The sequence below is a fragment of the Pseudopipra pipra genome, chromosome 7, assembly GCF_036250125.1.
Source record: "Pseudopipra pipra isolate bDixPip1 chromosome 7, bDixPip1.hap1, whole genome shotgun sequence".
NCBI classification, from domain to species: domain Eukaryota; kingdom Metazoa; phylum Chordata; class Aves; order Passeriformes; family Pipridae; genus Pseudopipra; species Pseudopipra pipra.
Genome location: NC_087555.1, coordinates 8,481,370 through 8,494,984, shown reverse-complemented (window position 1 = coordinate 8,494,984; position 13,615 = coordinate 8,481,370). Strand labels below are relative to the sequence as shown.

Sequence of the window (13,615 nt, the reverse complement as noted above, 5' to 3'; positions counted from 1 at the left end):
TTAATCTAGCCTGAAAAAAACCAGGCTCAAGCAGTATCAAGACACAAAATTCAATCAGTTTATATCAGCAGATACACAACAAGTACAAACATACAACACTTCTACAGGTGTAATTACAACTCTACAGTACACTGCAAACAACTAACTGCAACATCACATAATGTGCTGCATTCTGTTTGAAAGTATAACCAATAGAGAAAGTGAAGCATTCATTCAAACAGTGAAATGAATTTGAAGGTACAAACGTTTAACAAAGTCTGGAACAAGTTTTGGACTCTCAAAGCTGGGTTCATATACAGACAGAAACAAATATTAAATAACCCATCCAATCCTTATATTTTTGCTGGTCAGGACAAAGATCAGCTGAAAAAGGATTCTATCTACAAAGAGATTCTGTGATGGCATGATGCAAGATAGTGAAATTTGAGGCAATATCGGCTGATATACAATGCAATTACTAACAGCTGGAAACCCTATCAACTCATGACTGTGGCCATAAAAAAAATCATTACATTATATTTGTAACAGATCTTCAGAGATCTGTTACAAATTTAAGGGTCTCGTTTCAGGAAAGAACTGACAGATGAGAAGTTATACCTTAGATTTTGATTTTTTCCTATTTAATCAAATTTATTTGTTAGTATTATATTACTAACCCATATTGCAGAGAAAACTGAGAAAACCTGCAAACAGGAAGCAAATGAGGAGCAAGAATTATAGGTGTGTCCAGAAGGCCTCCCATCTCCTTTAACCCCACCTCGAACCCAGCTCTCACTTTTAAGAATCTGTTCCCTTCAGAGCTTAGAATTATTAAATTATTTAATTTGAAATATTTCCTAAAACGCTCAACTTCCTTAAGTAGAGCTACCCAGTCACTGAGAGAAGTGTCCACTGAAGCAGCAAATAGGCTATTATAATAGTATACACACAATGACTGCAAGATAGGTTTTGAACATCAGTGAAAGAAAATAAAGGTCCTGTCCTTTAATAGGAACTCTGGTCCAAGAAAGACATCAGGAAGGGAATCATCCTTAATATCTCAAAACGTTAAATAGACTGCTTGTTCTTGTGATGGATCATCTTTTCTTGCCCAATGTTACTATTGATTAACAATATAAACAAACAGTGAAACAAAAAACAAAATCAGAAGTAAATGAAAAGATCCAGCTGATGATGGTTCCAATGCAAAAATGCCAGATGCTCTGGCTACCAAAAATTTAAAACAGTTACATAGTATCTGTACTAAGAAGTTTGTTTCCTCAGCTCCAGGAAACAAACCTTTCTTTGCACCCTCTCCACCCTGCTTTCTTTTTTTTAAATGAAAACTTGACCTCTCAGCTAATGGTCTCATTTCAGCAACATTAGTTACATCAAACTTTAGAGAATACCACAGATTCCAACTTGACTACTGACTTGAATTTCAGACTTTATATTATTATCTACTTACCTTTATAAAGAAGGAACAATTCATATTATGTCCCATACGGCTATGAAAATTACAGAACAGTCAAAATCTCTATACAAATCAAAATCTACCATTAACAAATGAATAAATGAATAAAATGTGTATCTCAGTTTATGAGGTGCTTGATAACTCACAGTTCCTGAGGAAATCAAGACATTAAAAAATACCAATATAGAACTCCTTTCTAAAGTCTGAACTTCTAGACAGAATATCAGAATCATATTAATAAGAACTTGATTATTTTAATACACATTTTTACTGAACACACGTGTTTTACACAACACTGAACTGTAAATAAGGATTACATTACAAGATTTCAGGATCTCTCAATTGGATGCCACTGATCAAAGAAAACCAAAGATGAAGCCTACACTTTATATTTTCACAAAAGGCTTGGAAAGCGACTTCTTGTTACCCACTTTAAATCTTGCTCAGAATAACACACAAAGCTCCACATTTTCTCAGAGTCAAAGGAAAAATCTCTCAAATTACTTGGAAACAGATGTATGCCTTCCTACCCGCTGCCTCTTTTGCAAGTCACCTCTGTTTTAAATTGCTACTTCAGAAAATAACAGGCTTCTTTCTTTTTTAAGGTCTACCTAAAATGTACTGCAGTTATGCAATCCTCATTTGATTTCTAACATTCCAGTTTAAAAACTAGCAGCCATTTTCAAGGAAATTTCAGCTCTGCCTGAGAAACAGAGTGTTCTGGAACACAGGCCTATCTCAGAACTGCAGCTGAGCACAGTGTGCAAAAGGCTGATAAAATTTCCAAAGTAATCAGCTACTATGATTTCTTTTCCTTAGACAAAGAACATAATCCAGTTTGAATGGATCTATTTATTGAGAGACAAGTAGAAGTATCAAGTCTAGAAAACCAAGAGCATTCCGTTTTCTATGTTTTCCTGTTTCCCACCAGCAGAGCCTAAGTGTTTTGTGGCCCTTACAATACTCTGTCAAAAAACAGCACTACTTTGGTATGACTCTGCATACTGATGAGGACACTGTATTAACATGGGGGTAGGACTTCATCCTGGTGACAATGTGAAAAAACACTAGTTTACGTGAGTTCACACCTACAGCAACCAGCATGACAGCACTCATTTTCTGCAATGGCCAGACACAAAAAGATACTGATATCTCTCAACTCTTACAGACTCTAGCATCACTTTGAAAGACTCTGAATAACTCTGAATGTTTTTCGATAAGATCCAGACTGCTCCTTACCTGTTTTTCCAGCTCCGCTCTCTCCTGTGATAAGGATGCACTGGTCTTTGTCCTGGTCCCTTAAAGATCTGTAAGCCTCATCAGACAGAGCAAAGCTGCAAGGAAGGAAAAAGTCAATTGAGAACTGGAAGAAAAAAAAATAAATCAACAATAATTACAATCTGTCCTTCGCACATCCAGGCAGGGGGGAAAAAACCCCAACAAAACAAAGTCCTTCAAGTGCTAATGTTCCATAAGTGGTGAGGCATTCACTTTTCAGAACATAAAGCCTCACAGAAGCAAAATGGATACTTTTTCTCAGAGGCTTACTCAGACTTTCTCCAGGAGCATGCAAGCATAATCTCTAAGTTTTTCTTAAGATAGTCAAAACAAAATAACAGAACTTTAGGGAAATGTAGCAAGCTTTCTTCATTAAACAAAATGTCATATTCTTCATTGAAAAAATGTCAATGCATCAGCAGGACGTGTTCTGTCTGAAGACATCTAAGGAAAAGGAAACAGGAGAATCCTGAGCACTAACAATACAGTAAGCTGCAATTTCAACTCAGTATGAAGAAATCTCACAACCTTACAAAGCATTTTAAGCCTTTGGGTATAGCTGGATTTTGGAAGAATACGCAGAATTATTTCCCAATAACTGTGTTCTTAACTCAGTAAGTGTGATGTCATGTAGTCAACCTAAAGTATATAATAAGAACAAACATCTTTCCTGTACCAAAGGTGTCTTTTCCTGGAGCTCAGAACATCATGACCCTGAAATTCCTGTGCTGCAATCTGAATCCAGATGTACTCTGCTGCCATGCAGCAACATATATTTTGCAGACATGCAGATGCCTTCTTATATTTAGTTTTATTTAGCAGTAATTTTGAGACAGAGAAAGAGTAAAGATTTTCTTTCCAATGCATTTTTCAATTCATGGAATAAAGGACTCCAGAAACTAAGCACTAGAACACCTTGGAAAGAAGGACATAAAAGCAAAATCCAAATAGAAAGGCACATGGGCATTACACAGTTGAAGAAAAAATCTCATAGTCAAACATGGTGTATTTTTACATGAAATAAACATCTATTCAACAGACCAAGGGCTTTGTTACATTACTGCATCTAGTAAAATATTTACTCTTTGTATGTACTTAAAAGTGTTGTTTATTATTTACAGCAAACAAGCCATGTATGAAAAACAGAAATGAACTCTTAGGTCAACATAAAATGCATAATCGTTGCAGGTTCAACACACTTTTTAGAAACCTGATTCTTTATTCTACAACAGTTCAGGAGCTTTGCATTCAGCTGATAACTGCAAACAGATCAAGTATTTGTTTTGAACAACGTAGTCATGCAGTGTTTTCAGGCAACCACAGCCCCTTTACAGAAAAGCAAGCTCTTTGTCATGACACCAGTTAAGGGAAGCACGAACAACACAATGCAAGCAGTGAGAGCCTTTTCTAGAGGCTCCTACTGCTGTAGTTTGAAAGCTTTAAATATTAAACCTACGTATACTAATACTTATTGCTACCACTGTCCCTTATCTCCAGGCTCCTCTCTCCAAAAAGTTTATGAAGAGCATGTCATGCTGTCCCCAGTTTATCACCACATGTATGTACAACACCATTTCTATTTCCTCATCCCTCACCAGTACTAGACTCATCTCATATTTGCCTAGCTGGGGTTTTGGTTTTGCTTGCATGTTTGTTTTTATGGTCTCATCATGTTACCAGCTCAACCACCCTGCAAGAGACCAGCGTACCAAGTGAGGGGTATTCTGAAAAGTTTGGAAAATGGGTAAATAAAATACCTTACAGCTCCTTTGCCACTAAACAATAAGATCTTCCCCTCCCTCTCTAGTACCTGCCAAGGATGCTTATGCCGTTGACTCCCCCCTCTTTATGTCCCCCTCCTTTCTTCTCTCCCACAGCACATCTGCCTGCCTAGTTACACGAGGTGGGGTCTCTCTCACTGCTTTTCTCACCAACTTACTTTTGTCCAAGGCACTAAATCACAATTCTTCTCTCTGCACAGATGGTTGGGTCATTCACTTAACACCCACAATCAAAGGTCATTAACTCCTTTCGGTACATATACCATTGAACCCAGGAGAAAGACTGATTTCCCAAACCTTAATACTGCTATGGTGATTGAAGCATTTAAACTCAGTAGTTCAACTGGAGGTGAAAATCTGTTTACGAGAAAGTAGCAGGCTGTAATGTTTTTAGCATTACAACAAAGTTGGATTGTGAAGTGGCCAACATGCTGGAGAACTAGCTAAAAAAATAATATTCTGCTGCTGCTGTGAGAACATGACACAATTTCTGGCATCCATTTTACTGCCCGGAATCCAAACTACAGTAGCAATAACACTTTACCAGACTCTCTTACAGGATATGTTTAGGAAATTAATAATATTTGTTGAACACTGCTGCAGATACACTTGTAAATTGAAGAGTACAAGGCGCAGTATTCAGAAAAGCTTATTCCAGCACACATTACCTTTTTGCAAGGAAAAAATAAAAAGCAACAGGATGAAGATGAAAGGAATAAACTGTGCTTAGCATTCATGGGCCGTGTGAGACAACTTTAACACTAATGCTGTGATTTCCACAGGTCTGACCAAGAAAACTGACTTTCAGCAAGAAGATAAGACTCTGAGATGCTTTTCTTAGAGACTAGATGGCTCATTCTGTGCCTGCTGTCCCTCAAACAATCTCAGCCATCAACTAGATTTTCACTGTTGAAACAATTTTCTTGGCAGTAGTTTCACACCAGAAAATGAAGTCGGCATCAAGCACAGAGAAAGTATTCTCTTTGTTGATATACTGAGTTATGAGTTAATCAGCTTAGCACCCATTCATCTTTTCTAATACACTGAATTTAAGTTTCTCAACAGTTCCTGTCAAAATATATTTTACTGCTTGATGTATTTATTAACTCTGCCTGCACTGCATAGTTAAAAACTCCAAATGATGCTTTTTCTCCTTCTTCCGCAGAGAAACCGAGAGTCTAATACTGCAGTGAGGCCTCTGAAGTTGGAGAAGAGAGGAGGATTTCATCCAGTTCTGGTTTAATCCAGTCAGAGATGCTTGGCATACAACTTACACAATCCACCAAAGCCTAATACTCCACCAGTATATCAAATATTACCTACTATAGACAAAAGAAAAAGTAGGTATCAAAAGTTACCTAGTAGAAGTGTTCTAAAATCTAGAACGGTGATGTTTCAACCAGTGTTCCAACAATTCAACTGGAGGAGGAATAACCAAGAGTCTATTTAAACAACTAAGATTTCCTTGTCTTTCTGGTACTGAAGAAACAGCATAAGCACATTTATGTCAGAGTCTGAACAAAGATCTTTATCTAAAAGAAAAATATCTATTCAAGTATCATGTTGACTTTCATGATACACCATTATGCCTTACAGTCCTTCCTATCTATTATTGCCTTCCATATTTACAATAAAAAAAACCCTAAACAAAAACAAACTTTGAGTCTTTTAGTTCAAACTCCACGTGATCAAAAAAAATGCAATTTTAACGCTGTTCCCTATTTGTTAAAAAAAAAATTTCATTCAACTTTATTTTAGTTTAACACATTTCAGTGATCTACAGACCACAAGGAATCCCACTCTTCTTTTTAGCAACATTAAGAGACATGGCTTTGTAAAGTCAACATTTTCAACTATAGATTTAAACCACATACCACTCTTTGAGCCACCTCACAATTACAGAGCCTAAGTAAAATTTTAGAATAGTTTGTAGTTTAAAAAGCAGTTATAAACCATGTGTTTCGAATTAGCTGGTGAGTGTGTCAGCAGCGACAGTTACCATACCTTATAATAAGCTCTCCTTTGATTTTTAGGTTTTCGTAAAAGAAGATGACATTCTCTTACCACAACAAACACAGAAATATTTACTGGAGTTCTCTTTTAGCTAAGACTTAAGTATAGAAGCAATTTGAAATTGAAACGCTACCCACACCTAGCTCAGTAAGAAGGCTCTGCTTTTTTATAGCAAGGCTTTTTCAGCCACAAGCTCCAGATGGCCAGATCTGTCACAAAGTCCTAACCCAAAAATTCTAACAAAGGGAAACAGCATAGGCCTCCAAGGGGAATTTCCAAAGGGCTCTGGCAATTTTCAGCATCTTTATGCTAAAACATAAACTCGGGGTCAGGAAGAGACAGGAGCAAGGTTCCCATGTACTCACGCTGAAACAAGCACCAAGTGCTAGGGCTGCATTTGAACCCTCCAGATTACACTCACAATTACACCAGGGGTATAAAACCCTTGCTCTTATTGTCAGAAATTCAGCTCACGGGAGCAGCTTTTCTACCATCTTTTTCCTTTAAGCCAAAAATCACAAGAATCAGTATTTGCCAGCCTTTGGTTCTTCTTTCTGCTATCACTTTCATTCTTTCTCTCATTTTCCTTAGCATTCTCAATTAACAGTAATTATTTAGCACTACTTTAAATTCCCTCCAATTGCTCTTCTCACGCACTGATAGACTCAATTCACTTCATCCCATCTTCACCAGCTGTTGCTTTGATTCAGAGATTCTAGGTTCCCATTTTAGAACATCTATTGCTTAATCTTGGCTGGCAACTGACACCTCATTTGCTACTTTCAAAGGAAATTAGAAAAATCTCTCTTCTTGACCATTCCAATTCCACGTGGAGCAGAGCTCTGGTACCAGGGTTCATTTCTGCTCAGCTGTGTCTAAACACACTGGCAGGATACTAAAAGTCAGTGCTTATCAAAGACTGTATACCATGCTAGACTAAAAAGAACAGCAGTAAAATGTAAATTGTAGATACGCCTTTAACATAAATTTTACATAAAATATTATTTAATTATTTCAAGTTTAATTAAGAGCATAATTTGATTTCCTTCCTTCTCTTACTGAATGTACAGAAGTGTTCAGTAACAGGCTAACAGCAAAGTAATTATTTCCTTCTCTCATACCATGCAGTGGGAAAACATCAGAATCAGAGTTTGTTTGAGTATAAAAACAAACCTGAGCTGGAAAGCATAGAAGGAAATTTTATAAGGTACTTAGAGGCTTTACATTGTAAATCATCACTATATATGTTCCCCCGCGCATTGAAACTCAGTGGAAAATTCACCATTCAGGGAAAACAACTGTAAGATATTATTTATAGTATTAGCTCATAGTGCAGAATCATTTAATCTAATTGCCCTAAGGATAAAAAGTATACTCCCATTTTCCACAATTACAAACTCTCTCATGTTCAGCACTTTGACACACTTGAAAAGAAAAGGTTGATTAGCTTGCCACTGGAGTGAATAAAGTAACAGCTGAATTGATGGAGCATCAGCTAGGATAGACCCTCACAGGCAAGCAGCTGCTCTTTCAATAATGCCAATCAGGAAAAAAAAAACCCCAAAAAAACCCAAAAAACACCACCAAATTTAAACACGAGGATAAAGAGGTGTGCTAAGACAGATGGAAAACGTTTTCTCCTATTCATATTCTCCATTTTTATTTTCCTGGTGAGCACAGAAACCTGTTTGATCAACAATACTACATGGCTAATACAGCAGAAGGGTACCTCCTGCGTAGACCTTCCTGCTTTGTTATTCACATTAGCAACTGTGACGTTATTAGATGCAGAATAAAGCCCAAAGCTGTGTAAATCAGCCTATTTGATTTGTAAGAAGCAGCAGTAATTTGCAGAAGGGAAGGGACAGCGAAAAAGGGAGGGGGAAAAGGACAAAGCCACTCTTGATTTTCAAGAGTAAAACACTTCAGTACACAGGCTAATATTAAGCCAGAGAGATTTATTTTCTGTTCTGGTAGACTGGGAATATAATATACCCTCTGATGCCCACACATACACCACAGGTTTAGAAGACTTTTTTCAGGCCAATAGTCTGAGGTCTGGACAAAAAGAAAAAAAATGTTTTTGCTGAAAATCTCATCTTTCTCAGACTGAGGCAAATTTTAGACATGTTCAATGGACTTCAACTCAAAAACCTCCCTACAGAGAGGTTCAGCCAATGCTTCTTCCCCAACTACTGTGCCTGCACAACCTTGCAGCTCATCACAGCCTGATCCTTTTCCCTCTCACAGGATGTCACCGATTTCCATTTCAAGGCAGACTTTATCAGTTTTGATCACTTCCTTTTACTGTAAGTAAAAAAAAATACTATTTTTTTTAAACCAACAATGATCTTTCCCCAGCACTGTACACAAGAGCCAAAAATGCAGCCATTGATTTTCTGCCTATTTCAACAACATCTGAGGAATCTTGTTAGAGCTGCACATTAGTGTGATGGAAAACAAGATGCTTGCCTTTTACCAGGAGCCTATGACACAGCTGTTGCCTTATTTTCCTTCAACTGGTGCAAAACAGGATCTCTGTAGCTGAGGATGATCACACCACCTTCCAATCCAGACTACAATCCATCTAAGTTTTAGCAAACCTGGTAAGAGTGCCCACATCCCATTCAACAGCTCAGTGCTGTCAGTTGATAATAGGGAAATACACCCAGCAGACCATCAGGAGACTGACCTGGGCACGGGCCCAAGGTTGGGTCCTCCAAAGTAATGTAAGATAGTGGCAGAGGGGAGCAGTAGGTGATGCAGCCAGCAAGTCCATCCCCTGTCCTGGCAACACATTAACCATGGAACACCAGGCTGATTTTGGTACTCCAGGGCATACCAAAACAAACTAACATGGACCAATACCAGCTGTACACACCATAAACACCTGCAGTTGCACACAAACAACAGGTGTAACTTTAGTTTGCCTAAAGAAGGGAAGTAACTCATGACTTAATTTGCCTCAAGAAGGGAATTAAAAGAGCAAACTCCTATTTGGAGCAGGTTCTTGTCAGCTAAAGTGAAGATACACATAAATCAAGGCTGGAAAGCAAATACCACCTTGCTTTTCAGAAGAGCAGCTTGGCTTGGACGCCCCCTTGATTAGTCCCATTTTCCTTGAAATTACATCAGCCAGCTGGATGGCACATAACTATCACCTCCCCACCCATACTAGCATCAACTGGTAAATCCCAATTCCACAGCATTTACCAGTGAGTCTGTAACCAAAACAATCTCTCACTCCAAATACTGGGCTGCATTATGCAAGGCAGCCAACCAGCTCCTGCATGGTCACACGGGAGGACACAGACAGGCCTCCCACAGACCTATACCAAAGCAGTCTGCTGTAACGTGCACTGCAAGGATTTCAGATTTCTTGGGCATTTCTGTTTACAAAACCAATAATTTTACTGTCCCCTTGAAGGGAAGTACAGGAAGTGTTTTCCATTGTTTTATCAAAAACTGTATTTAATTAGCTGTTTATTTGCTAAGATAAATCAGCAATTGCATGCTTGATTTAATGACTGTCTAAACCGGCCAACTCCTTACGCTCAGTGTTTTTACTGCCAAACTATATGCTGAAGCCATATTCATAGCCATATTCTGCACCAGAAGTTCCAGGTTTTTCCCTGCACTGCCAACCCCACTACACGAGCCTGTGGCCACTGGCAGGGAAAGCAGTTCCATGGCACACCAGAAGTGCTGATGGCAAGCTACCTGTGTTTCAAGATGGACCTTCTGAAGCTTTGCTGTCCCTGAGGCTGGGCTTGTAAAAATTAGGATTTATTCCACTTCCCCAGTTCAAATGGAGTAGCAAGGTCAGACAGCTGAACAGTAAGGGAAGAGAGGTGCAACCTGATTTTCCATGCTTGGCTTCTGTCAGAGTTTAACCAGAGGGCACAAAATTATTTAAAATCCCAGTTTACTATTTCAACTATGCAGTAGTATATTTGAATTGAGCTCTTGCATATATGTGAAAATGAAGGGCTGGTGGGACAGTGAGGACAGGGGGGGAGGAGGAGAAAACAGTCGTTCCCTTTCTGCACTGAAATATCCAGACCCTCAATATTTTTACAGAAAATGGAATTAGTTTCTGTACTTAATACAGGCTGTGTCTGAAACACAGGGAAGTTCACTGGTCAAACACACGTGTTTAGTTCATGTCAGCTTTGACCAAATTTTACATAAAAGAAATATTTTTCCACAGAACAAGAAATGCTTTGAGTATGCTGCTGCACCATGAGAACAGCATGCTATAAGAGGACTCCCCTAATAACACTATAATTCATCTTCCACCTCAATGAAACACTGCAAAACAACTATTCCTCATTTTTAAAACACGGACTGTGGTTAAACATGGGTCCTTACAATCATCCATAGCTATTTCAGGAAAAACAGGCCCAGGGTACAGGTTAAGTGAGAAACTCAGAAGACAAGACTATAACCCCATTAGAGGAACAATGATCAATATAACTTGGCTCTTCCTGTACAGACGGGAATATACCATTAGTCACTTTTCTCCTTTCCTTTTTTAGTTTATTATTTATATAGGATGTTTTTGGGGGACTGTCCCAGTGAGTGGCAGAGCACTGATTTGCTCCGTTAAAAATGCCAGTGAATTCCCGGTCTCACATATCCCCCCACAACAGGGCTGTACTGGTTGCAGGGTTTTCCTGGGGCAGAGAAGAGGAGAGTGCTGCTCTTATGATTTCACATGGAAAAATGTTTAGCACATAGTGTTTTATGTCTCTGCCTCAGAAAACATACTCCTGCTCAGCAAATGGAAAATCTTGCGCTTTTTTGCAGCCTTAAGAAGCATCACCCTGAAGTCAAAAGGTAGGAATAAGTAATTTCCTCCCAGTGCAGTAACAGCAGAGATATGGCAAGTCAAGTTTTGACTTCCACAATATGTGTTTATTGTTACCACATGCTCACGCAGGGACTTCTCTCACTGCAAATAATTTTATTGCAGATGTATCGGTGCTTTCCAAATAAGCTTGTTCTACTTTGCTAACTGGAGAGTGCAAAATAAATTTATTCCTTTATTCTAAAGTAAAGAAACATGTTCCAGTACTCAGGGGGAGAAAAACAGTGAAGGAGGGTGTGCAGTTTCACATATTCACTTCATAGAAAGGGACATGCTTTAAAAGGTCTCACCTCACAGGACAACAGCGTAACCTTGCACAACTAAACTCCAGAATGCAGCACACGCCCAAGAGCTACGACATCTCACATAAAAAGATACATCTTGGAGTGATAAGACAGGTAAAGAGATGTCAGCCATACACTGCAGTGGAAGGCAACAGATTGCCAGAGGAAAAAATCCCAAGCACTCCACCAAATTCATATCACAGTACCATAGAAATAGAATGACAGGATGGCTTGGGTTGGAAGGGACCTTAAAGGTTATTTAGGTTCAACCACCCCTCTGCCATGCACAGGGACAGCTTCTTCTAGAACAGGTTGCTCCACAGCCCATCCAACCTGGCCTTGAACACTTCCAGGGATGGGGCAGCCACAGCTTCTCTGGGCAACCTGTTACAGTGCCTCACCACCCTCACAGAAGAGAATTTTTTCCTAATATCTAATCTAAACCTACTCTCAGTTTGAAGCCATTCCCCCTCATCCTGTCACTACATGCTCTTGTCAACAGTCTCTCTCCATGTTTCTTATGGGTTCCCTTCAGGTACTGGAAGGTTGCAATTCGGTCACCTCAAAGCCTTCTCTTCTCCAGATCAAACAATCCCAGTTCTCTTAGCCTTTACTCATAGGAGAGATGTTCCATCCCTCTAATCATATGGACTCATTCCAACATGTCAGTGTCCTTCCTGTCAGCTGCATCCAGCTGAGGACTCCAGAGCTGGACAAAGCACTGCAGGTGGGGCTCATCAGAGCAGAGTAAAGAGGCAGAAGGAGTATTCTCACATCCTCATAGCTATTTGTAAGCTGAAGTTAAGTTGCTAATCATCAGATTTGAAATCTAGGCTCTGTAACAAAAGCTAGAAGGCAGTGGCCTACAAGTTTATCAGAGACAACAGTGACAGAACTGCAAATAAAATTAATTCAGTTATCTGGAAAATATCTGAAAGGTAATGTCAACACTATGTAATTACATAGTTATGCTGCTACTCTACTCAGAAGGAATTACTGAATCTTTTTTAATTTTGCAAGTAACTCTTAAGTTCTCTTAACAAACCAAGTAGTTTGTTAAGAAGTTAAGAAGGCTTACGCAACTTCATTTCTGCCTCCCAGCTCTCTTTTCCAAACAAAATACCTGTCATGAACCCCCAGGCAAAGTAGGCACTAAAGCTTATCTGAGCTTCTGAGAGCTTGTTAGCTCAGGTACAGCACTGAGCTAATGTGTGTATTCAGTGTATTAAATAGCATTTGCCAAGTTTGTGAATGAGACTTGCGGATATACGTCCAAAATTATCTTTCTATGAATGGTCAGAGCAGGAAATGAAAGCCTTCTTCAGACTGCTCAAATACGAGGCTTCAGTTCAGCCCACGTGGACTATTTCCAGGGACAATGTATTGCACCTACATCCTTGGTTGGAATGCTGATGCTCAAGGAGGATGTCAACTGCACACGGTTTTTTTCATCCTGTGGATACATTCTCACTAAAAGTCATCTTGGAGTAATTATGATCAGCTGCAGCTTGAACTCCACAAGGTTAAGCAACTAAAAATCATTTCTTTAATATGTAAAACAGAAAGTGTGTATACAAAAAAAAAATGCAGATTTGAACTAATTTACTGAAATGACCACAATTAAACTGTCTTTGTAGTTCGGACCTTTGTTTGTAAACCCCAATCCCAGCTCTCTTATCTGTTCAAAACATAAGTAAAAGATTATTCAGTGTGCTAGACAGTAAATATTAAGACTGTGTATTTCCTGATTCCTAACATGAAAAAGTTTATCTTTAATAACCCAAACTATATTAACTATAATGTACCCAGAGCTGAAAAAAGCAGCCTTTTGCATAATGTTGCCCATAAAAAGAGACTGAATGGAAAACGATCTGACACTAAAGGTGGTACAATATCTGAAATTTTACTGAAGTTTCTTTAAGGTTTTAAACATTAG

At 38.8% G+C, this 13,615-nt stretch overlaps 1 protein-coding gene across 4 annotated transcripts in view; it reads right to left on the bottom strand.

The window, feature by feature from the left end:
- Window positions 1-13,615, bottom strand: part of MYO1B (myosin IB) — a 112,592-nt gene that overhangs the window by 60,983 nt on the left and 37,994 nt on the right. For all 4 annotated transcript variants that reach the window (XM_064660485.1, XM_064660481.1, XM_064660483.1 and 1 more), the window contains one exon: window positions 2,693-2,787. In XM_064660485.1, coding sequence (XP_064516555.1) covers window positions 2,693-2,787 — 95 coding nt within the window. The remainder of the gene's footprint in view (window positions 1-2,692; window positions 2,788-13,615) is intronic.